This window comes from Herpailurus yagouaroundi, unplaced genomic scaffold (assembly GCF_014898765.1).
Source record: "Herpailurus yagouaroundi ecotype Mexico unplaced genomic scaffold, PumYag 163, whole genome shotgun sequence".
Lineage (NCBI taxonomy): Eukaryota > Metazoa > Chordata > Mammalia > Carnivora > Felidae > Herpailurus > Herpailurus yagouaroundi.
The window spans coordinates 25,003,262-25,026,754 of record NW_024412404.1 but is presented as its reverse complement, the minus strand read 5'-3'; the positions used below and the strand labels follow the sequence as shown (position 1 = coordinate 25,026,754).

At 50.9% G+C, this 23,493-nt stretch overlaps 1 protein-coding gene across 6 annotated transcripts in view; it reads left to right on the top strand.

Annotated features, from left to right (window-relative positions):
- GRID1 (glutamate ionotropic receptor delta type subunit 1) overlaps positions 1 to 23,493 on the top strand; it is a 695,423-nt gene that overhangs the window by 137,513 nt on the left and 534,417 nt on the right. For 5 of the 6 annotated variants that reach the window (XM_040485616.1, XM_040485615.1, XM_040485618.1 and 2 more), the window contains one exon: positions 16,027 to 16,311. The exons of the other annotated variant lie outside the window; for it this stretch is intronic. In XM_040485616.1, coding sequence (XP_040341550.1) covers positions 16,027 to 16,311 — 285 coding nt within the window. The remainder of the gene's footprint in view (positions 1 to 16,026; positions 16,312 to 23,493) is intronic. 6 annotated transcript variants of the gene reach the window in all.

The following is a 23,493-nucleotide window of genomic DNA, read 5'->3' as shown; positions in this document are numbered from 1 at the left end:
TGTGCTGGTGGCTGTGTCCTCCCACCCCTTTGCCTCCTTGTCTCTCTCCAGGGAGGGTGTCTGCGCAGAGGAGAGAGGGGCGCTGACTTTCATGGCCAGGGCAGGGCTTGAGCTGGGCTTCACTTCAACCTCTGGAGCTTTCTAGGCCTAGCCATCCAAGTGGAGCCTGCTTCTTAGCAAGAAAATGCCCCGAGGGAGTGCAAATCACAATGAGCGCATACCGTGTTGGGATTCTGGGGGCAGGAGGGTGGTTCTCGTCAGTTTTCAGAGCCTCCCTGCCCTGGTTCGATGTGCCACAGCGCCCTCCAGAAGCAGGCCTGTGGCACGGAACAGGAGTCCCCAGGCTCCTCTTCTGGCCAGTGGAGACTCACACAGGAGGCTGGCGTGCCCCCACCTGGTGATGGTGCTGTTCTGTGCACGTGCCCCTGGCACTGCCAGCTCCTGCCTGGATGATGGTGAGGAAGGGGCGCCCGCTCCCTTCCAGCTGGGCTCCAGGGAAAGGCTCACGTACCGATTGTGCCCACTGTGGCTTGGAGAGTTTCATGACGTGGCTCTGCCCACACTATACCCTCTGTCCCTGTCAGCGGTCTTACACGTGATCAGTCCCGGTGACAGACCCTCTGCACTTAGGGTCTTCCTTCCACTCTCATGCCCTGTGTGGCAGGCCGGCTCTCGTGGAGTGCATCTTTTAGAGGCCTCTCTATGCCATTCAGGAGGCGAGCCTGCCTACTGGGTGCCAGGTGTGCCTGTGTGTCTGCGTCCCTCAGGCTCAGCCCCGGACGTGAATGGCTTCCATAGGGTTTCCTTTAGGGGCAGAGGTGAGTGAGGGTCCTGCTTTTCCTTTCCAACCTCATCCACTCTCCTCCACTGGCTCCCTTCCTGACATACAGTTCTCTCTCTTAGAGCTCTCTCAAGCCTCTGGGGACATCACAGACGCTGACTGCAGGCTGGAGGGCTGGCCTTACTCCCCACAGGGCCGGAAGGCACCAGCTCCTATCCTGCCCTGCCCCTTGGGCCCTCAGCCCAGGTTTGGGGTGGGCAGCTTGTGCCCGAGTTCTTGGCCTCATACTCACTAGCGGGAGGGGGGAGGTGGGTGGTCCACACCTGACAAGAGACCTCACATTGCCAAGCCTCAGCTGTCCCCACTGTAGAGGGGAGGGATGGTGATGCCCTCCTAGGGTTGTGGAGGATGCCAGGCAATGGTGTGTAAGGGAAGCGTGTGCCACTAGGCGACAGGTGCCTCACCCCTAGTCCTGCTGGCTTTGTGGGGGAGCCTGGCTCCTAGGTCTGCCTGACTGCCCGCCCCCCATTCTGTGCATCTAGCTGACTTTGTCCTCTGACCTGCAGTGGCCCTGACTGTCTTCCTTGCCTTCTGCCTCCATACTTCCTGGCCCAGGTCCTGCCAGGACAGGGAGCAGGAGGAGTCAGCTTAGGCCTTTAGTCTTCTTGCTGTGTCCTCACTGGGGCCATTTTTCCATAGGTAAGCTCTGAGCAGGCCTCGCCTGTGCTCAGGAACCCTCCAAGCCTCCTTCATGGGATCAAAACAAAGCCCCTCAGCTGAGCAGGCAAGACCTCCACTCTGAACCCACCTTCCTTGTTTCCCTCTCACCCCAGCATGAGTGGCTCCCTCCTGGCAGATCCCTAGATGCCATTCATGTGCATGCCTCGGCTCATGGCATGCTGCTAGCCTAGTTGCTCTCTTTCTCTTGGTTCCCTTTTCGTCTGTGTTCTGTCCTGGCATCAGCTGCCCCGTCCCCCGTGAAGCCCCCTTGCCATCCCAGGCCTCATGACTACCTACCCACACTCCTCTTGCCTGACATCCCTCCATGGATACGGGACCACAATGTCCCGGCCCATGCCCCAGCTCCCTCTCCAGATGGCGTTTCTAGGACCTGGGGCCATATTTGCATCCTCTGTGTTCCTGGCATGGATCCTGGCTGGGCACATAGTAGGTGCTTGGAGAGATTTGTGGTGGCCTCTGGGGCTCTGGGGGGGGGGGGCAATTGAATTACCTAGTAGGGAGGACCTGGTTCCCAGTCAGTCTTCTCATGCCTGGAAAGGTGCCAATGGGAAGACAGCCCCACTGATCACGTTTCTCTTAAGTTCCTCTCTGGTTTGTGAAGTTTGTTGTATTTTTCAATTTTCTCCAAGCATCTGCTGCTGTGAAATTTTTCATTATCACTGGCAAGGATCCCCTCTCATCCCTGCTGGCTGCAGGAGATTTCTGATTTCTCTCCCTGTCTGCTCCAAAGCACCTGGGAGCCAAGGAAGGTAATGTCCCCAGGCCAGCTGGGCACGTTTTTGCATATCTCAGGAGTGAGCCTCCTCAGAGCTGGGCTCAGCAGGCCTGGCCTGAATGGCCAGGGTGGCATGGGCCATCGTCTGTGTCCTGAGGGCTTTGCCTCCTTTCCCTGGTGATGCAGGGAAAGCTGCCTTCGGGGGCTGGGCCAGTACCCACACCAACCCTGTTACTTGGGAGACTGTCAGGTGGTGGCTGCTGGGAGCTGAGGCAGCTGCCCCCTCTAGACTCATTCTCTAAAAGTGGCACTGTCTCTTCAGTTTTGGAGGCTGTGTGCTGTCATGATGGCTGTTAGGATGATAATGAGATCGGAGGTAGACATCAAGGCCATGTGGAGCCTTGGGGTGAATGAGAAAAGCAGCTGCAGGCTTTGGGAGGTAGAGGCCAGGCTGGGTGCTGCCCCACTCGTCCCTGGCCAGCACAACTGCCCCTGCTGGGGAAATGCACAGGAGGGCCGAGGGTGGCCTTGGGCACTCACAGGCAGCCTGTTTTTGAACCTGGCTGGGCTGCTTTCTTCTCTGGTCTTACTTAGTTCACTCCTTGTGCAGATGATCAGTTAGTTGTACTTCCTGGTGGGGGCTAACTCATTTGAGTCTTGTTAGTATCCTAGGAGGTAGGTGCTGTGGGTCTTGTTTGTGTGTTTGCTTTTGCTTGGTTAAATGCATTTATCTGATTTGAAATCACTGTGGTTAGCCTGTGTTCGAGGTGGGGCATGTTCGAGGAGAGGGTGTGACTTACCCAGAGCCACACGCAGCCTGAGGCACAGAGCGGGGATTGGGGTGCCCGGACAGTTCAGCTCTGGCACCTGTCATCTTACCACTGGGCTGTTATCTCTCTAAGAGGGAAAGAGTGCTTCGTTTCTTTCTGTTTCAGCCCCAGTGGGCTGGACAGCAGCCCGCCACCCTCCCCTTTGTGTCATTGGCTGTCCTCTGCAGCCGTGTGTGCCTAGTTTAAAAGAAGCTGGGAGGGAGGGTACTAAGTACCTGATAAGTGAATGAATGATGGATGAGCGAATGGATCCTTCCCAAGGGGGAAGGAATTAGCATCGTAGAATTGATTCAAGATGTACTTTGTGCCAGAGGCTTTGTTTTCATGTCTTGTGTGTAATGCGAGTGCTGTGACCCATTCCTCCTTGTCCTCCTACTTTAAATTTTTTTTTTTTTAACGTTTATTTGTTTTTGAGACAGAGAGAGACAGAGCATGAACAGGGGAGAGGCAGAGAGAGAGGGAGACTCAGAATCAGAAGCAGGCTCCAGGCTCTGAGCTGTCAGCACAGAGCCCGACGCGGGGCTCGAACCCACGGACCGTGAGATCATGACCTGAGCCGAAGTCAGACGCCTAACCGACTGAGCCACCCAGGCGCCCCTTGTCCTCCTACTTTAAAAGATAACACGTTACCGATATTCTGAAAAGGGACTGGCCCAGGCTCCTGGATGCTAAGTGACAGGATAGGGCTTGGGCTTTGCAATTGCTGCCTCCTGAGAAGAGTAATGGGCTGAATGGAAAGAAGTTCATTTGTAAGACACATGTCAGGAATTTGTGAAGCCCCCCCCGCCCCCCCGCTCGCAATCTGCTGAGGGTTTGGACCGGTTGGTGCGGTAACCGGGGACCCCAGCCTGCTTGGACCGCTCCATGCGTCTCCATGTAAGAAGCATGACAAAGATATGATGAACACAGCAGGGCCTTGGGGTGTAACCAGCCCCATCTGTCACAGCCACCTCTCTGGCTTCGCCCCAGCTCCCCACTCCTGCCCTTACCATGTAGGGTGCTGTGTGGCAGAGAGGTCAGGGAGGCATGAGGGGCTGCCTCTTGTTGTCTGTTTTCCTGGATTTGGCTGCAAGGCATGGGGGCTTGATGGCAGCCAAGGTGGGGGGCATCTAGGCTGGGCAGAGTGAGAGAAGGGGCTGAGCTGTGGAGGGGTGGTGCCTAAGGAGAGAGTGCAAACACCCTGTTTGAGGGACATTGTGCAGGTGGCAGGTGTTGAGCTCAAGACTCCCATCTGGAGGTCAGGCGTGGCCCTCCCAGTGGGAGAGTAAGGGAATGTGGCAGGATGGACTAGTGGCTTATCTGGGTCAGTAAAGCCAGAGGCTGGGGGCTCAGTGCTGGCATCCTGCCCTTGAGAGTAGGCTGTCCCTGCCCATCGGGATGGCTTCGGGCCAGTGCTTCAGTGCTAGTTTTCACCAGATGACAGGCCACAGAGTAGCACAGAGGACTGGATCCATCTGTACCTGACCTGTGCAGGCTGTTGAGGTGTATGTGGGCATCCCTGTGGGCACTCACCCTAGAGACGGACCCACAGAATGGTGACGACCTATTGCCATTAGGTTTGCCCGGTGAGAGCAGCCATCTTGGGCTGCCCCTGTGATGGCGGGTGGACCAGTGCCAGCAGCATACCCATCCCCCATTGTCCTATTGTCCCTGCTGCTCCCCTGAGGCATCTGAGTGTCCAGCCCCAGACTTGGTGCTAGGGACAGAGAGATCCTTAGGGGTCAGTCCAGTATGTGACAGAGATCTACGAACAAACAATGATACTGTTTGAACTGCACTTGTGTGTAAAGCAGGGGGACAGTAGAGGCAGGGCCTCTGTTGTCCTGACTGGGTGAAGAAGGCCCCTGAAGAGGAAGAGCCACTTGACCTGGGTCCAGAATGGTGAGTTGCTTGCAGGGGAATGCAGGTAACAGAGATATGAATGTGACACAGGCAGGATAGCCTCCGAGTCCCTGCTTTGCACCTCAGAGCCTGGAGGTTGCCTCTTGTTTGTCTGTGGGGATTCCAAGTACAGGATTAGTGCAAGATCTTGGAGCTAGAACTCAGAGCTGGAGCTTGGCAGGATGGGGACATTTCTGTGCCCTCCCAGTTTTTTTGGAAGGGGCGCAGGCTGAGAGGTGACACTTGTTCCCGTGACACTAATCCTCTGTGGGTGGAGAGACTGGAGTGCTGAGGGCCTAGTAGCTGGGCATCCACGGGCCAACTTCCAAACCCAGCACGGGGATTGGGAGCTGAAGCGTAGACATGGGGTTGTGTCCCTCCAGGGCAGTCAGTCCTACTGGGGAGAGAGGGCATAGGCTGGTGGGGGAGAGAGATGCACATGCACACACACACACACACACACACACACACACACACACACACCACGTGTGCACTCTGAGGGAGAACTGAGGCTCAGCAAGTGAGAAACAACAGCAGGGAGAATGAGAGAGCGAGCCAGAGAGAGCTAGAAAAGTCAGACATAGGTTGAGATGGGAAGGGAGATCCAGAAGCCTCACTGAGCTTCAATTCCCCGTCTCAGAGGGCTGTGTTGGGCCTGGAAGGACCACAGGCCAGGGGGTGCCTGGTGACTGGATGGCCTTCACTTTTGGAAGAAAAATGCAGGTGGAGGAAGGGGAGAGGCACACATGGAACTGGCTTGGGCAGCCCAGGGCTGTGGGCGGGGCTGAGGTCAGGCTTCGTGATCCGGCCTGTTGGGTACATCCATCCTTGGCCTCTAGCTCATTTATTCCTTGTGGTGGCCCTAGAGATGGGGCTGTTATTAGTCTGTTTATAAGTGAAGGCTGAGGCTCAGCCAGCTTAAGTGACTTGCCTGAGAACACACAGCTGTAGCAGTGGGCCTGCCTGTCTCCTGGGCCCCTGTGTTTAACTTTGGGGTGAGAGGCAGCTCAGGGTTTGAACCCAGGCTCCCCTGTGACTTCAGGCAACACCCTAACTGTGGGTCTCTGCCCCTGTCTAGAGTGAGGTAGTGGTACCCATTTCCCAGGGAGGCTATGGGTTCAGTGATTAGATGGATGGCACCTGGTGGCAATCTGTGGCCAGGCTCCTGTCTTCCCGTTCCACAGTCCAGAGAAGCAGAAGGGCTGTGTCCTTATCCCCAGCCCAGACACTGCCACAGTCTTTTCCTTCTCACTCTTGCTCTAGAGCTGAAAACGCCTTCTTGGGTACTCTGAGGTATGGCCATGCAGGGGTGCCCCATGTCCCTTAGTGCATGTCCCGGGAACACCGAGTTCTCCAGAGACCTCTCTGTGCTGCTAGCTGTCCATTGCTGTTCTCTCGGAGCCAGGCTGCCACCCGGGCTCAGGACCCGAACTGTCCCTCCTCCGGGGCCCATGGAACCGGTGCTCCTCGGATCTGGCTGTGTCTCTCCCTTGCCTCGTCGGCTCCAGAACAGTGCTGTTGCTTCCTCCAAGGTTCCAACTCTCCTCTTCCTCTAAGCAGTCCCTCCGTCTTGGGCAGGATTAGATGAAGTGAGTATCCCATGGCGCCCTGGCTCAGCCATGCAAGGATTGTATTCTGAGCCAAGTCCAGGAGGCCCCAGAGCCCACTCACTGTGCTGCCCAGAGCTAGCCCTGCTCTTTGACAAGGCAGACTTTTCCATTGCATCATTCCTGACATGTTTCCCATCCCACGGATTCTCTGGGTGACTCGTTTACCTTATAGCACTGACATTTCCAGCTTTTCACTCATTCTCTATGCATCTGTGCTTTCACTTACTCATGCCTTCCATGAACATCCCCTGACCATCTCTTTATCAGGCCCTGAGCCTGGAGATACAGAAAGCCATGAAACTCAGTTTCTTTTCTTGGACCCTAGCAATTAAGCATGAAGTTAAATAATACATGCTTGATAGAAGTATGCTAGGATGCAGTACTTTCCTGCAGGGAAAGGGATGATTAATTTTCCTTAGCAAGGGGAAGTCAAGGAAAGTTCCATAGAGAAAGAGGCATTTGGGGTAGGTCTTGGAGAAGTAGGAGTTTGAAGGTCATAGTGGTGGAGGAAGGGCATTTCAAGCAAAAGGAATCTGCATGTGCAAAGTTAGAGATTAGGGTGGGTGTGGTGACCAGCGGAGAGCACAGGGCTTGTGAAGGTTGGTCAACAGATGGGTGCCATGCTGGTATGTGGAGTTGAGGGGTACTGGTGGGATCTCACAAACTGGACTTTGACTCCTAGGCAGTGGGGAGCATGGCAGGTATTTTGGGGCATTCTTGGTTGCTGAGCTTTGGTCTGCAGAGTGGGTTGGAGAAAGAAATGCTGGGAGGCAGGGAGACAAGTAGGCTGATAAGAGATGTGAGCAAGTGTAGGGAGTGGCATTTGGAGGCAGGGTGAGGGGCGTCCGGGAAGCGAGGTCTGGGCTTGGGGTGCAGAGAGAGCCACAGGAGGTTCCTGGGTGCCCGGCTGCTTTCGAGGTTCTCTCAGTCTCCCAGGACTTGTCACTGTCCTGATTTAACTTCCACAGGGTAGGCTTTGTGCGAATCCGGCCCAGGAGCCTGGCGTTCCATTGGCGGAGCAGTAAAAATCATTAACGAGGAGCTGGAGAGCTATAAATAAGCCAGCACGATCCCACCCAGTGTTCCCTGTGTTTCCAATCTGCGGGAGCAGGGAATCAGTTTTGATTCATTAATTGGCATAAGGATGAGGCCCCAGAGATTGGCATGGTGTTGCCAGCTCTACCCCACCCTCTTGGTTGTCTCTGTGCGTCTTGCCTGCCCCAGCTGCCCACCTGCCTCAGGCTACGGTCCAAAATCCAGTGGGACCTTTCGGCCCTGCTGCTGTTGGGCCCCTGGCCTGGGCTGACCGTGAGGCCAGAGGGGTGTGGGATCTCCTACCCTGGGGGTGCTCTGGGGCCTCAGGCCCAGCCAACTTTTCTCCCACTGTCCCCTTGGCACCCTCTGAGCTTTTGGTGAATTAAGAAACTCCCCTTCTCTAAATTTTGGAACATGGCTACCCTTTTGGGAGGACATGAGTATCTGGGGACCTTGGTAGGTTTGAAAACTCTGTGTCACCAATGAAATATGGACCCCCATAGTGCTTCTCTTGCGGAGTTGTTAGGAGTATTAAATAGTTTGTTGCTCTGCTGTGCTGCGCCGGGCGCTGGGCCAGGGGCTCGGAGGGTAAGCGGTATGCAGGCTCTTTTGCTCATGGGCTCATGGTTCAGAGAAAGATGACTGGCGGCGGCTGCTCAAAATAGTCCACAACTGCAAATGTTGGTGGGTGGTGTGCAGGCCAAGTACAGCAAGGGAAAATAAGGGTTGTGGAAAGTTCTCTTTGGGGGGTGACGGTTACCCACAAAAGCACAGAATGAGAGAGCTAGCAGGAGGAGCACTGTAAGCAGAGGGAGTTTGTAGAGACCCAGAAGCGGGAGAAGCAGTGTCTGAGTTACAGCACGACGGCCGCCTGCCTGGGATACAGGGCATGGGTGTGGGTTTTGCAGGGCCTTGCAGGGCCTGTTTGGGGATGTTGATTTTATTTTAAGGCCAGTGGGAAGCTAATGTGGGTATTAAGCAGGGACAACACAGTCTGCTTGGTGTTTCATGAAGGCCATTCCACTGGCATAGATGGTGTGTAGATCCCAGGGGGAGGTTGGATGCATGTGGGTCCAGTAGGGATGTCATAGTGGTTTAGACCAAGGTGGTGGAAGAAAGTTGACAGACCCAAGCATATTTGGGGATAAAACATCCAGGACTTGATGATGGCTTGGATGCAGAGGGTCAGGGAGAGAGAAGGGTCAAGGACAAGTGTGGAGAGGGGTGCCTCTTTTGAAGAGATTGGTGACCAGGAGGGACAAGGTCACACCCCAGGGACCTCAGTGTTGATAAACCAAGTTTGAGTTGCTAGTGAACTCAGCAAGGGAGCCTCCCCTGGCTGGGGGTTGGCAGCCCAGGAGAGGGCTGTGGGCTGGAGCCACAGCTATGGAACCATCCACATGGCTGAGGTTTAACTTGTAAAGGGACAGATCAAATACAAGGAAGGTTGATAATTTCGTAGAGAGAGAGCGTGACTGATGGGTGAGTGATGGGTCTGGTCTGGGAGAAAGCAAGAGGTGGGAGCACCCAGAGCTCATGAGCAGGGCCCGACCTCCGACGGGAGAGGCTGTCTTCTTCAGCTTCTAACACAAATGCAGACAGATGTGAAAATGTGGTGGCAAGAAGTGGAGTGAGTTCCTTTTGATTGCGGCTTCCATTTATCCATGAAGAATGAAGCAAGGTCATCAGCTGAACTTGGGGGAGAAGTTGGGGAGGTCTGAGAGTGGGCAGAGAAGGTGGTGGAGAGGGTGTAAGGTGAATGGCAGGGTGAGGTAGGTGACACAGCTTTGCAAGGGTCACCACGTTGTCGGGCACGTGGGTCTTTCTGACTCTCCACTGTTTGCTCACAGACATGGGGAAGGGGGCTGACCCCAGGTTGGGATTTCACCAGCTGTGCCATGTAAGGAGAGAGAGGGGAGTGAGGTTGTTTGCAGTGGAGTGGCTGTAGTGACAGATGGACAGACACTGAACTGAGCAAGGAGATGGGAGTGAAGGCAGGAGGAAGCCACTGGGAGTGTTATTTAAGCAGGTCTGTAGGACAGGATGCGCAAAAGGGAGGAGGGTAAAGACCCTGGTGACTCTCCCCTTTGTGGGGGTGCCCTTTGATAGTAAGTGGCTAGGGAGGGTCGATGTACTATAGGGACCAGAGCTCTAGCACCTGCCTTTGTCTGGTACTGTCACCCATTTCCCCCCCACCATTTGATGGTATTGTTTACCTTTTAAGTGTCTTAATAAAACATGAAAAAATATTTATTCTTCATAGATCAATAATTTACTATGAGTTATGACAATACTAAATTTGGTCAATTATTCATTGACTATAAAGTATTTATAAATGCTACCTTAATTTAAAGCATTAGCCATTAGAATTCAAATATTAATAAAGCAGTGCCAGCTTAAAGGAGGAAAGGAAGGGCACCAATAATGAGGGTAGCTCAGGGGAGGGTGAGTGCTCATGGCTGTTAAGATGATTACGATAACGAGCTATCACTGGGAGCCCCACTTACGGGGCAGGCAGAGGTGCTAGAGCTCCTGGGGCTGGCCTGCTGGACCCCCACCCGAGAGAGAGACCGTTACTTCTGTAGGGTAGGGCGAAGCCCTGGGCTGCCCAGAGCCTGGCTCTCCCATCTGCTGCCTGCTGAGATGAGCAGAGCCTTGGCAGGCTTCCCCGGGCACCTCTGCTCCTACCCAGGTGGAGTGCCCTCTCTCTTGCCTTGTCCATCTGGAAGAGTCTCGTGATTCTTGAAGGGGCTAGCCAGAGGCCAGTTGGCACGTGAGGTTGAGGGGCCCACGTGGGTGGATCTCACTTATGCCGGGCCACATCTGGTCTTCCGGGAGGAGCAGTGTGGATATGCCAGGGGCACCTGGTGGAGGGGAGGCCTGGGACAGCTGTGGCCATCATTTCTGAGTGGTGGCACCACAAATTGTCTCTTCTAGCCCAAGGCTTCTGGGGTATTGCTTCTCCCAACCAATTTTAGCCTGAGAATTCTCCAGGAATCCTGATGGGGATGGAGAAGACTGGACATGAAACAGGGTAGTACCTGGAGTGACCTCAATGTCTGGGGATACTTCTCTTCTCAACAGTGTCCACCTGCAGGCACCGAATGACTTGATACGGCACGGATTTGCTGTCAGCAGAGAGAGAGGCCTTGTGCCTGCCGGCCAGCTCCTCCCCTGGGGCCTGCCCTGAGTTTGGAGCTGTCCTAGGCGTTTCTGTCCAGGGAAGTGCTGGCTAGCATTAGCCACGGAATCCTGGGCTCTGTCCCCTGCTGGCCACTGTCTCTTCTGGGACTGGCTCTAGAGGCTCCTGGTCGTCTGCTTCTGATGATCTCTTTGCTCTGTGCTCTCTGGCTAGGTGGCCCTGGCTGACCAGCCAGCCCTCTCTGTGCTGCAGTGTTCTCCCCAGATCAGAAAGCTCACACGGGGTGAGAGTTCTAGAGATCCTGTCTGTCCTGTGATGTAGCCAGTGCTGTGCCTGCCACGACCTACCCTCAGAGTCCTATGTCTGGAGAAGCCTGGATCAGCAGGATGCTGGCATCTCAGGGGACACTGGCAGGAACGTGATTGTGAGGCTGTCCCGGAATGCTGGTGGAGCCCATGGGTCCTCTCATTTGGGCCCAAGCTGAGCACCCTCTTTCTCCCAATTCCTGGGACGCTGTTGGGCAGTGCATAGATCTTTGCAGAGACCCTCTGCTCTCCTAGGCCACCAGGCTTGGGGAGGGGGCTTGAAGCTGATCATCACATTCAGCTCTGCTTCTTGCTTTCCCAGCTGATGAGCCACTCTCAGGGTGTCCTTATCAAGCCATCAAGCATGCATTGTTGCAATCAAGAGAGAGATCAGCTTTATGACTACATGATATTGGAGGCAAAGAATTATAACAAAGGCTCTTATCTTGTAGTGAGCTGCGGAAACACGTCTAAGCAGGAGAGGTAATAACAGTGGTGACTTCTGCATCCCTACTGTGTGCCAGGCGGTGCGAATGGCTCTTCACATACCAAGACCTTTCACGGAATGAGCACAACACCCCTGTGAAGTGGGCGCGATCATTGTTACATGACAGAGAAAACACAGAGGCCCGGAGAGGGCCGGCACTTTGCCCAAGGTCCCACAGCATGTTTGTGGCAGGGCCCAGACTCAGACTCAGGCCAGGGGACCCTGTCACTGGGGTTCAGCATCTCTCTCTGCACTGGGGGTATGTCCTGTCCCGGAATGAGCACACAACCTTGATTAAGCTAATAGCTGATTTGGCTTTGATCTGATGTATTTTGATCATATTATTTTTATGTTAGGAGCCTCTAAATAACCATCATTTCAACAGTGCCCCAATTAGCAGGCCATTCACAACGGATTGGAAATTGACTTGCATCGGGCCTCTCCATTAGTGCCTGGGAGAAGCTTCCAGCCTTAATTATCCACCCAGTTTCCGAGGCTGGCAGCTTGAGGAGTTTGCATGATGCTGCAGGTGGCTGTACGAGAGGTGGGGCAGTGGTGCCCACCTCTACGGCGAGGGCTGTCAGCAGCAGGAGTGAGGGCGCTCTCTGTCTTAACTACTGTTTCTTGGGATCCTGGGCATGACTTGATTGGGGACGTTGATGGGGGAGATGGGGATGCCCAAGAAGAGTGGCAGGAAACTGGCTTCTATTTAACCTCTTTCCTGTACACAGCAAGGGTTGGCACTTGCTGTCCATGTCCTAAGTCCATGTTCCCCTAGCTCTGCTGGGTAGAGATTCTTATCCTCATTTAGAAAATGGAGGCTCACAAAGGACCCATGGGCTCCGTCAGCATTCCGGGACAGTCTCACAATCACAATCCTGCCAGTGTTCCCTGAAATGCCAGCATCCTGCTGATCCAGGCTTCTCCAGACCTGGGACTCTCAGGGTAGGACGTGCCAGGCACAGCACCGGCCACGTCATAGGACAGATGGGATCACTGGAGCTCTCACCCCATGTGACTGGAGGAGCCCAAACCAGAACCTTGGTTAGTGAGATTCTAGGGCTTCTTCTGCTGCCCTGGTGAGCCCAGGCCCAGCCAAGAAGTTGGTGTCCCTGGCTACCAGCAGGACTGGGGCAAAGTGACCAGTCAGGCAATTGTTCCCTGAGCATGCTCTTGCTGCCTGGCCCCTGTGTCTTTGTCATGCTGCATCCCTCTGTCATGCTGTTTTCCTTCATCTCAGCTGGTTTAAATCCTCTTTCTCTGAGACCCTGAGGTCACCCTTCTCTGGGTCCCAAGGAGCTTCATCTCTCCTTCCCCACAGGCTGAATCATGGGGTCTGTCTTCTTGGTGGATCCAAGCTTCTCAGAATTGGGGCTGGTGCCCTTTGCTCCCCCAGTGCTCAGTGCAGGGGTTTGCACACAGTAGGGGGCGCTGAGTATATGTATGAAACACACAGAGGGGAAGGAAGCAGTCTGCAGTGACGGTGGGATGCCTGCCCAGATGGGGAAACTGAGGTTCAGAGAGGTTCAGTGACTTCAGAACCGGTGTATATGGAATGGGCACAGGGTTTGCCATCAGAAGTCAGGTGATGACCTGGGAGGGAGTTGGATGGGGTGGGCAGTGGAGGGCCGGGAGTGAGTGATGGCAGCCAGGAGCACTCTTGTGGGTGTCCTGGGCTGGGTGTCTGGACAGCTTTCCATCCTTGTGATATCCAGTTTATTTTGTATGATTACTTCTTAGAGTTAGAAATTCAGTGTATTGGCATTGAAGAAAGTATGTACCAGAGAATAAAGAGAAATCCATTCAGCATCACCACACCTTGTTCTTTTCTTGCCTTTTGGTGTTTTCTCCTGCCTTTTCCATAAGCAAGCTTTTTATCTAGTTACAGTTCTGGGGTGTGTATAATTTCGTGCCCTGCTGTTGTCACTTAGCTGCCTCTCAGAAGTGTTTTTTAGATTGGATGGCATTTCAGTTCAGCACTGTCTCTTATTGGTTGTGTGGCCTCACAACTTGTTATCTGGAAAATGGACACAATGACACATACATAAAGTACTCAACACACACACACACACACACACACACACACACACACGTATTCAACAGTATTTGGCACAGGGAAAATTCTCAGAAAATAGTCCCTCCTCCTATATAGCTTCACAACTTACCCATTATTGGAAGATTATTTTTCTTTTCTAAAAGAGTGATCTGTTCATGACTCGAAATTTTGGCAAAATATGGAAAAGAAGGAAAATCAGTTCAGGCCTCTTGTAAAAAAATGTACTTTTAGCATTTTGCAATATTTTCTTCTGGTCTTTCATGTGTGTTGAGTTTTATTTAATCGATGTAATAAAAGACATACAATTTTGTATTATTTTCATGACAAGCACTTTCCCATGTTACCTTAGTATCTTCATCAATAATTTTAAAGGCTACATATGCTTTCAACAAATGGAGTGTTTTTCATAACCATTCATCTATCTGCATCTTTTAGATTGTGAGCAATATTTCAACAGCATGGATAAGTATCCTATGAATGTTTTGGGATCCAGAGCCACTCCCATAATTTTGATAGGTGCCTAAAGTGGAATTATTGACCAGAGGGCATGAAAATATCCAGGCTTACTGCATTCTTGCACCAGTCTTTGCCGACTGCCATGTGCTGGACACGGTGTGTGTCTAGGGAAGGATGATGAACAGAACAGGCACATCACATGGCTCCCTGGAGTGTGTGGTCCTAGGAGAGACAGAGAATTACACAAGCCATGCATCATGCCCTGATAGGGAAAGTGTGGGTGTAGGGGGAGCTCAAGACAGGGGGTTGCTGGCCAGTCTGGGGATATAGAGTCTGAGTCTTGAGTATTCACTCAAGTTGAAAGTTGCAAGAGGGAACAGAAAATATGGAGGGTTCCAGGGGCTCAAATGGGGCTGGTTGGCCTGGGCATAGTGGGCAGGGGCATGTGAAGAGCAGGAAGATACAGGCATTGGGAAGCCTACAAGACTCTGTCCCCAAAGCTCTTGGGAGCCACTGAAGGCCTTAACAGGAGCATGACGCAATTGGATTTTTGTTTGGGAGAGAACTGCCATGTGAAGCTTGCATGGGAGTTGGTCAGAGCATTTGGATGGCTGTGTGACTCCCAAGAGACATCAGAGGATCTCATTGCACCATCCCTGCCCCTGCCCCTGCATTATGTATGGGGGTTGAGGGTCCAGCAGGGAGCACTGCGGGCATTTGAGTCACTGTCCTGCTGATGCTCGTGAATGTGCCCAGTGAGCGCCCTTGCGTGGGGAGCAGCCGGCCTTTGGGGTTTGGAGGTGTGGAGGGCCTCCCTCCTCCCTCACCTTCCCAGGCCCCCACTGCCTTCTCCTTGGGGTTGTTTCCTCTGCTCCTGGTCTCCTCTCAGCCTTGTCTGAGACGTTTACATAAACCCAAAGGCTCTCAACCGAAAGAACTGCATTGTCAAAGTTGCTCAAAAGTCTGCTGTCTGCGGCAGATGGCCTGCTGACATTCCCAGGCTGTGTTTTGAAGCTGCATCTGCTCTCCCACATCCCTCCATCACATAAGCATTATTAATAAATGTTTGCTTCAAAACCAGAGCAGTGGGTTGCAGTGTTGGGCGGTGCATGTTTCCATTAATTGGTCTGATGTCCCCCAAAGACGTAAGTCTGTGACTAAAAGGGGCACCCCTCACGGATACCGGATGACTTCAAAAGATGGGCCGCGAGGGCCTCAGCCCAAGTACAGGCTGCTGGTGGCTCCCTCCCTCCCTCTCCTCCTCCACCTAGCTGCCATGCATCTTCCTTTGTTATTATCAACTGGCTTTTGAATAATCTTGGGCTTCTGGAACTGACTGCTTCATCTGGGGTTTGACCCAGTATTTTATGATATAAATTAAGTGGACTTGGCCAGAAGACCTAGGAGTGCTGTCTTTTTTTTTTTTTTTTTTTTGCCTGAAACCTGAGTCCTCTGGGGTAAGTGTCTCCCTGACTTTCTGATGTAATCTATTCCCTTCAGCCTCAATCAGTTCAGTCTAGCCAACAATCATAGCGCACACAGTATATTCATGGCTTATGTCTTGGCCTTGGAGACACACAGATCCACAAAATGACTTCTTGGCTCTTAAAAGGCTCACATCCCAGGTGGGAAACAGGATGGCTAATTTAGCAACCCTGATGGGTGTTTCAAGCAGATGTGCATTGGATTCTCGTCCTACAATCCCTCTTTGAGTAACCTTTGAGCAAATGATTTTGCCTCACCCAGCCTCCATTTCCTCATCTGCTGAATGGGTGTAAGAACATCTGGGTGGCAGGATCCCTGAAAGCCTCAGTGGGACTCTGCATGTGAGAGCTCCTGGCCTGGCCTGGGGTAGTTCTGTCTCTGGAGGCAGGCAGCATTTCTTGGGGCCCCGGGCATGAGCTGCTAGGCATGGGCCATGTGGATCGAAGCCAGTGCAGCATTGTCCCCGTGCTGACCCATCCCTCTCTCTTCCCTCTCTTTCTAGCCTGTGACCTCATGACCCAGGGGATTTTGGCCTTGGTCACGTCCACTGGCTGTGCGTCTGCCAACGCCCTGCAGTCACTCACAGATGCGATGCATATCCCACACCTCTTTGTCCAGCGCAACCCAGGGGGGTCTCCGCGCACTGCCTGCCACCTGAACCCCAGCCCTGACGGTGAGGCCTACACGCTGGCCTCCAGACCGCCCGTGCGCCTCAATGACGTCATGCTCAGGCTGGTGACAGAGCTGCGCTGGCAGAAGTTTGTCATGTTCTACGACAGCGAGTATGGTGAGTTGGGGGCAGGGGTTACTCTGTGGCTCCTGGGAGGCACGTTGGGCATTGGGAGACCCATGAGCCAGGCCATTGGCTGGTGGCTGAGTGCTTCAGAGTGGGCTGGGTGCACATGGTGGTTGGGGGTCTGAGCGGTATGGGTCTCGGGGTGCTAGGGCCTAACCTTGAGCTTTGCCAGTGGGGGAAGAGCTGCAAAAACAGATCTGTAGACAAGCACGAATGTTGCCTAGCAACGACACCTTATCATGACAGCTGAAGTTTGAATCATCTTAGAGTTTTCAATAAAATATTAATAAACTGCTGGCAGGGATCCGAAGGGCTGCATGTAGGTAGAGGCGGAGGCCAGCCAGCACGGTCCTCCCAGAAGACTCCTCTTCAAAGACTGTCCTTCACACTGGACAGTCACCTGGCCCTCCCAGCCCCTTGCCTCCCTCTACCATGGTCTGCCCTTAGTTTCAGAGTCACAGGCTGGGGCATAGGTCAGGAGAGGGGCACCCTAAATGTCATGGGGCCAGGTAAGGTCATGTGGATGTCGCTGAATGTGGCTTTTTTGTAGACCTCCCATATGAAAAAAAAAATCATACTTTGTTAAAAATGCACAAAAATGGGCTTTGGAGAAATAGTTTTAGGTTTTCTTATGGCTGCTCTGTGAAAACAGGCCAGTCCTACTCCCAAGATGAAACGGTTTCTGCATTATGTGTTTTTTTTAAAAAAAGACTTAATTTTGAGATAACTGAGATTCACATGCAATTATGAGAAATAATACAGAGAGATCCCATGCACCCTTCACCCAGTTTCCCCATGGGCAACATGTTGCATAACTCATATCATATCATAAGCAGCATTTGATATTGATGCAATCCAGAGACCTTTTTCATCCTTCTCCAGTTTATAGGCACTTGGGTGTCTGTATTCACTTCTATGCCATTTTATCACCACTAGGTGACCACTAGGGTCAGGACATAGAGTAGTTCCCTCACAGGGATCCCTGTGTCACCCTTTTATAGCTGCTGCCACTCATATTGCATGTCTTTAAAGGGTCTGGGGACTGGTAAGGGTCAGCAGTCCCATCGCTGGGGCCAGGTTGGAATGAATAGGCCCTCGAAAGTCCTGATTTGTCTCTTGGTGAAATAATTCCTTTGCCAAGAATGTAACTAAGAAGAGAAACCAGCATATGTTTGCATTTGCCTAAATACTCTGCTTCTCTAAGACTGGAATGTTGTCCCCAGCTCTTGAGCAAATATGCTGTTTAGAGTCTTCCAGGAGGAATTAGAAGAGCAAACAGTCACTGTGCTGAAGTGAAATGAGGTGGTGATGGAGACAAGGGTGACTCAAGGCTTCAAGCACTTGAACTAGACTGTGTCCAAGGCCTGACCTCTCCCTCCCACCTGCATTCAATCTCTGGCCCTGGGTGGTGGTGGTGGAGGGCATTGGAGGTCATGGCATAGCCCCCCCGGAGCCCACAGGGTGTCTCTCAGAGGCTCAGCCTTCCCTGAGAATGCTTCATACTGATGTTTCAACCCAGGCATCCAGTTTGCTCTGAGGCTGGGCTGTTGGGAGGTGTGGACACCGCCAGGGCTGGAGGATGCTGTGGGGTAGGGTCTGCAAGCCCCCTAGCCCCCCTTATTCCAACATCTTTGTTCCCTTTGTGCTGTAGCCTACAGGAACTTTTCAAGCCTTGGTTTTCCCCAAGGCCTGGGAGGTGGGAACTTCCAAAGAAAGGGGCCCTGATCCCTACCTGTCTGAAGGCTCCTCTCTTTCCTATGGAGCTGGCTCGTTGGTTACATCTGTGAGGTACACATCTCACTCTCTTGGCCTGCTATTAGCTTGTCCTGACAAACTATTGAGGGTTAATTGTTGATGGACACTGACTCTCACACCAGGCTGTAAGCTCCGGGGGAGCAGGCCAGGTGCTATTCACTACTGTGTCCCTGCTGCTTAGTACCATGCCTGGCACAGAGTTGGCCCCAAGAAATTATCAGTGTGTAAATGAAGCATCTAATTTATGAGGACATGGATATTTCAAGCAATTTTCACAGAAGACAAAGGAAAAAATGGGAAGAAAGACAAGGCACCGGGTAGTCTGACCTCTGAAGTGGAGGAGGTGGGCTAGGATATTTCATTCTGCAAACACACTTCCCTGCCCCTCACCTCTCCCCTCCTACCCAACACCTCCAATCAAGCCTAAAGATGTGCCTCTTTTTCTGACTTGGATACTTTTGCTACCTTTGGTGAGGTTTGAAGTTAGTTTTCAACCAGACTGGCCTTTGTCAGTGATTCCATGAAGACAGGGTAAACCAATAGCTTTCCTCTAATAGACCAGCAACTGGTTGAGCCTTGAATGCTGTATTGGGAAGGATTCAGAAGGATTCTGAGGCTGTATGTGGGCTCACCATAGAAAATGCCATGACTGCTCCATGAGGTTTGCATGGTGCAGGGGAGGGATTGGCGGCAACCTGCTATGTTTGCTGATTCTGATCTGGATGGTGGGGGTGAATGCGATGTCTCAGTGCTGCCATACATTTGATTGTCGCTGTCCTGGGTGCTGATCTGTTTGGCTTTAGGCGTTCTGGAGACCAAAGCTCTTTCACTGGATTCTGTGCAACACCTCCTACCTTTGTGGGCCCTGGACGTCGGTCCGCTGATTTGACAGCCTCTGAGGCCAGGTTTCTGCTCCAAAATATTCTCTGTAAACTGTAACCACTTTGACTTCCACTGCTTGTCCTGGCTGTGCTGCTCATGCAACAGTCTAGTCTCTGGTCTGTTTTGCAACCCATGTGCTGTTTGATGCGGTATCTCCAGCTCATGAGTGCAGGTTGTGAGTGCTTTCTCAGCATGGCTGGCATTGGCCTGTCTGAGAGTAGTAGGTGGGCTTACACTGCTGATATGCCCAAGACAAATGGTGCCTCCAGAGCTCTTTAGGTCCCCTCCTCCACCCCACCACTGCAGCACTAGCTGCAGATGAGCCCAATTAAAAAGCAAATTGAGTGTAAAGACTGTTTTATTCCTTCCAAAGTCAAACAGAAGTGGTTTGGGGATATGGCAACTTTTTTTTTAAATGCTGATCTGCAAGTATCTTTATGCATATTAAACGTATATTATATATATATATTTATGCCATTCAATAACTCTCTGAGGTGGGATTATTGTTGTGTTTTACAGATAAAGAACATGACGTCCAGAGAGGTTCTTTTTGACCTTAATGCCCACGCCCTTAGCCAAGGCACCATCCTATTTCTGTAATCTGGGGTTTGCTAGGCTCCAGCTTCCTTTTCCTGTCCCCAGCTGGGCAAGTTGATGCCAAGAAGGAAGGAAAAGTGATTTGGAATGGACTTGGCATTCCTAGGCTGGTGTGCTCAGGGCTTTAGTGAATGTCACACAGAAGCTCCCCCTGTTGCTTAAGGAGGCCTGATGCTTCCTCATTTGCCCCCTGGCCTCCCTTTAAGCCCAGGAATAACCTGCTCTGGGTGGAACCTTAGGACTGGGCATTTGAGTCAGGAGATGAGGGTCAAAGAAGCAAAATCACTGGGCCCTGAGACAGAACTTGGCAGAGGGGCAAGAAGAGGAGTGTGCATGTATATAGTTTACAAAATGTAAGATGTGCCATTTGGTAAAATTCCATTGAAAATACTTGTATGCTTGTTGTGACAGTGAAAGGAAAAATAGAAGAGAAGCTGACATTTGGGAGAGAAAATCTGTAACATTAAAATACCAAAAGTTTGGATCGAACAGAACAGAGAACTTTCTGATGTGCCACTTCAAATTCTGGGATATTCATTTGTGCGTGTGGGGAGGTGGGTGCTAGAAGCTGTAGCCACAATTTCCCCCTCAGGAATACATTTGGATGAGGGTGGTAGTTACGATGGAATCTTGGATGTCTTGACTCATTCATTCAACAAACATTCACCGTGTCCCTACCACGGACAATGATTTTGCTAAGAACTCTTCACAGATAAAGAAACAGAGGAAGTTGGCTAAAGCTACACAGGGCTGGGATGTGAAGTCGGGACACCAGAGCTCTTTTCTCTATAGCGTCTCCAGTGTGCAGTAGCTTGCTCTTGGCCCCTGGACCAGCCTGCAGGCTGGGGGTGGGTCAGGATCTGCGTGAGTGGCCACTGTCTATTTGTGCTCTTATGTATTTATGTATGTATATACATACATAAAGGTTATTTATTTATTTTGAGAGAGAGAGAGAGCAAGCGAGTGAGCACGTGCAAGTATGATCCGGGAAGGGGCAGAGAAAGAGAGAGGAAAGAGAGAATCTCAAGCAGGTTCTGTGCTGTCAGCTCAGAGCCCAACACGGGGCTCGATCTCACAGACTACGATATCATGAACTGAACCGAAATCAAGAGTCAGACACTCAACCGACTGAGCCGCCCAGGCACCCCTTGTGCTAGTTTTTAAATTATTAAAAACAACTAAAAGTCACACATGGTAACAATGTATATGCCAAGTTACAAGAATGATAATAAATAAACTCCCATGAATCCATACCAGTTTAAAAAATGTAAAGGAACCATGTGCGTCCCTTTCCTATCATGTCCTCCTTTACTGAGGGGACATAACCACTAACCTGATAGTGTGCTAGCCAGTTCCCTGCTTTTCTTGATAGTTTATCATACAGGTATGGATCCTGAAATGCATATTGCTTAGGTTTGGCCTGTTTGTGAACTTTAAATATATGAAATAGCACTTCTATACACTTTTGTGACTGCCTTTTTCACTCAAAATTAGGTTTTTGAGGGCCATTCATCCAATTCAGGTGTATTCAGTCATTTTCTATGGTTGCATAGTATCATCTGATTTATTATCCATTTTATTGTTATGGGCATTTGAGTTATTTCCAGGTTTTTGCTATTACATATAATGCTAATTAGAACATTCTTATACTTTTGATGTTTGTGCAAGAGGCTTTTTTTTTTTACTTATTCACATTTTAATTTATTTCTTAAAGTTTAAAGTTTTAAATATTCTCAATATTTCTTTTTTTTAAAGTTTTTATTTTAATCAGCCAGTGCTCATCACAACAAATGCACTCCTTAATCCCCATCACCTATTTAACCCATCTGTCTACCCACCTCCCCTCTGATAACCCATCAGTTCATTCTGTACAGTTAAGAGTCTATTTCTTGGTTTGTCTCTCTCTTTTTTCCTCCGTTTGCTCATTTGTTTTGCTTCTCAAATTCCACATAAGAGTGAAATCGTGTGGTATTTGTCTTTCTCTGACTTGTTTCACTTAGCATAATACTCTGTAACTCCTTCTATGTCATTGCAAATGGCAAGATTTCATTCTTTTTTATGGCTGAGTAGTATTCCATTGTATAATATAGCAGATTTTCTTTATCCGTTTGTCAGTCAGTGGACACTTGGGCTGTTTCCATATCTAGGCTATTGTAATTAATGCTGCTTTAACATTGGGGTGCTTGTAGACCTCTGAATTAGTGTTTTTGTATTCTTTGGGTAAATACTCAGTAGTGTGATTATAGCATCGTAGGGTAGTTCCATTTTTAACTTTTTGAGGAACCTCCATACTGTTTTCTAGAGTAGCTGCACTAGTTTGTGAAAGAGTTTTTTGAAAGTCCATCCTGAGGAGCAGAATTGCTGGAATATTTTATCCAGGCATGTTTCAATTTATTAGGTTATTTCACATTGTTTTGCAAAGCATCTCTACCTGTTTACACTGCTGTCTGTAACGTTCCAGAATTCTCAAAGCTCCCCAACCTCACTGACACCTGGTATTCTTTTTACTTTTAAGATTTTCATGTGACATGGTATCTTAGTATGATTTAAATTTACATTTTCTTGATAACAGATGAAATTGAGCATTTTTTCCTATCTTTATAAACTATTTTTGTTTTCTATGAAATGCCTGTTTACCATTTAAAATTTTTGCCCATTTCAAAACACTGAGACTTTTCTTTTTTAAGTATGGGAGATAACTTCTGTCAGTTAGTTGTCTTAATGCACAGAAGTTCTATATTATATTGTTGTTAGATTTATTCACCTTTTATACAGTTAGCTCTTTTTCTTCTCACTTAAGGAGTCTTACCCTGCCCAAATGTCATATTCTCCTTCCAAAAACTCACTCTCTGCACTGAGGACAGATGTTGCCCTCCTGGCTGGGTACCCACAGTTAGGTCCCAGCATAAGACACATGTGGCTCCTGATGCTAGACTGCCTCTTTCCCTGAAGCCGTGGCCTGACATTCCTCCATGACTCTGCCATGGCCCAGGGCCAATCTTGTTCTTGGTGGTGATTGCACAGCCTGTGGCAAGGTGGTTAAGGAGAGCTTTCTGCAGGAGGTGACATGTAAGCAATGACTTAAGGACTATTAGGAGTTGGGTAAACAAAGGGCTTGGGAGCAAAAGGGAGTAGGAAGAGTGTCCCAGGAAGAGGGAAGAGCACACTGGAAGGCCTGGAAGCAGTGAAGAAGAGACAGATCATATGCCTGGATTGTGGTTAGTGGCCAGGGGTGAGGCTGGACTATAGTCCAGGCAGGCCTTAGAGGCTCACAGTGAGCTTAGGACCCCCAGAAATCCCTGGGAGCTGTACCTTGCTACCTCGGGTGGTGCCGTTGGGCCTATTTTTCATGCCCATTCAGAGGCCTGAGGGCAGATAGAGGACATGGGAGTCTTCATCTCTGGATGGCCCCAGTCCTTCAGCTCTTGTGTCCAGACTCACTGGCTGCTCATGAAAGAGAAGGAAGTAACGCATAGAGAGGAACTGTGATTAGATTGAGGACAAGCCCCAGGCCTGGAGTCCAAGCTGCAGGCAGGACCTGAATGCCCCAGCTGACTTAGGTGTCAGTGAGTAACAGCTCCTGTGTCTCCAGCCCTCGCTCTGCGCCAAGCACGATGCAGGCACTTTAACAGCGCCAGCTTACATCATTTCATGGCAACACTTCCAGGTGGGTTCGCACCATTCCTGTTTTACGGGGAAACTGAGGCTCAGAGAAGTAAAGAGGCTCACTCTAGGTCATACAGCTGAGGAACAGGGGGCTGGCCATGTCTGATTCCCAAAGCTGGGTATCACGGCTGTGCTCACCGCCTCTGGGTCCGCATGGCAAACACTGCAGGTAGACTCTCTTTTTAATACACAAAGATTTATTGTAGCATTGTTGGTAACAGCAGAAATTGCCAACAACCTAAATGCTCATCTTCAGCAAGTTGGTTAATCTAT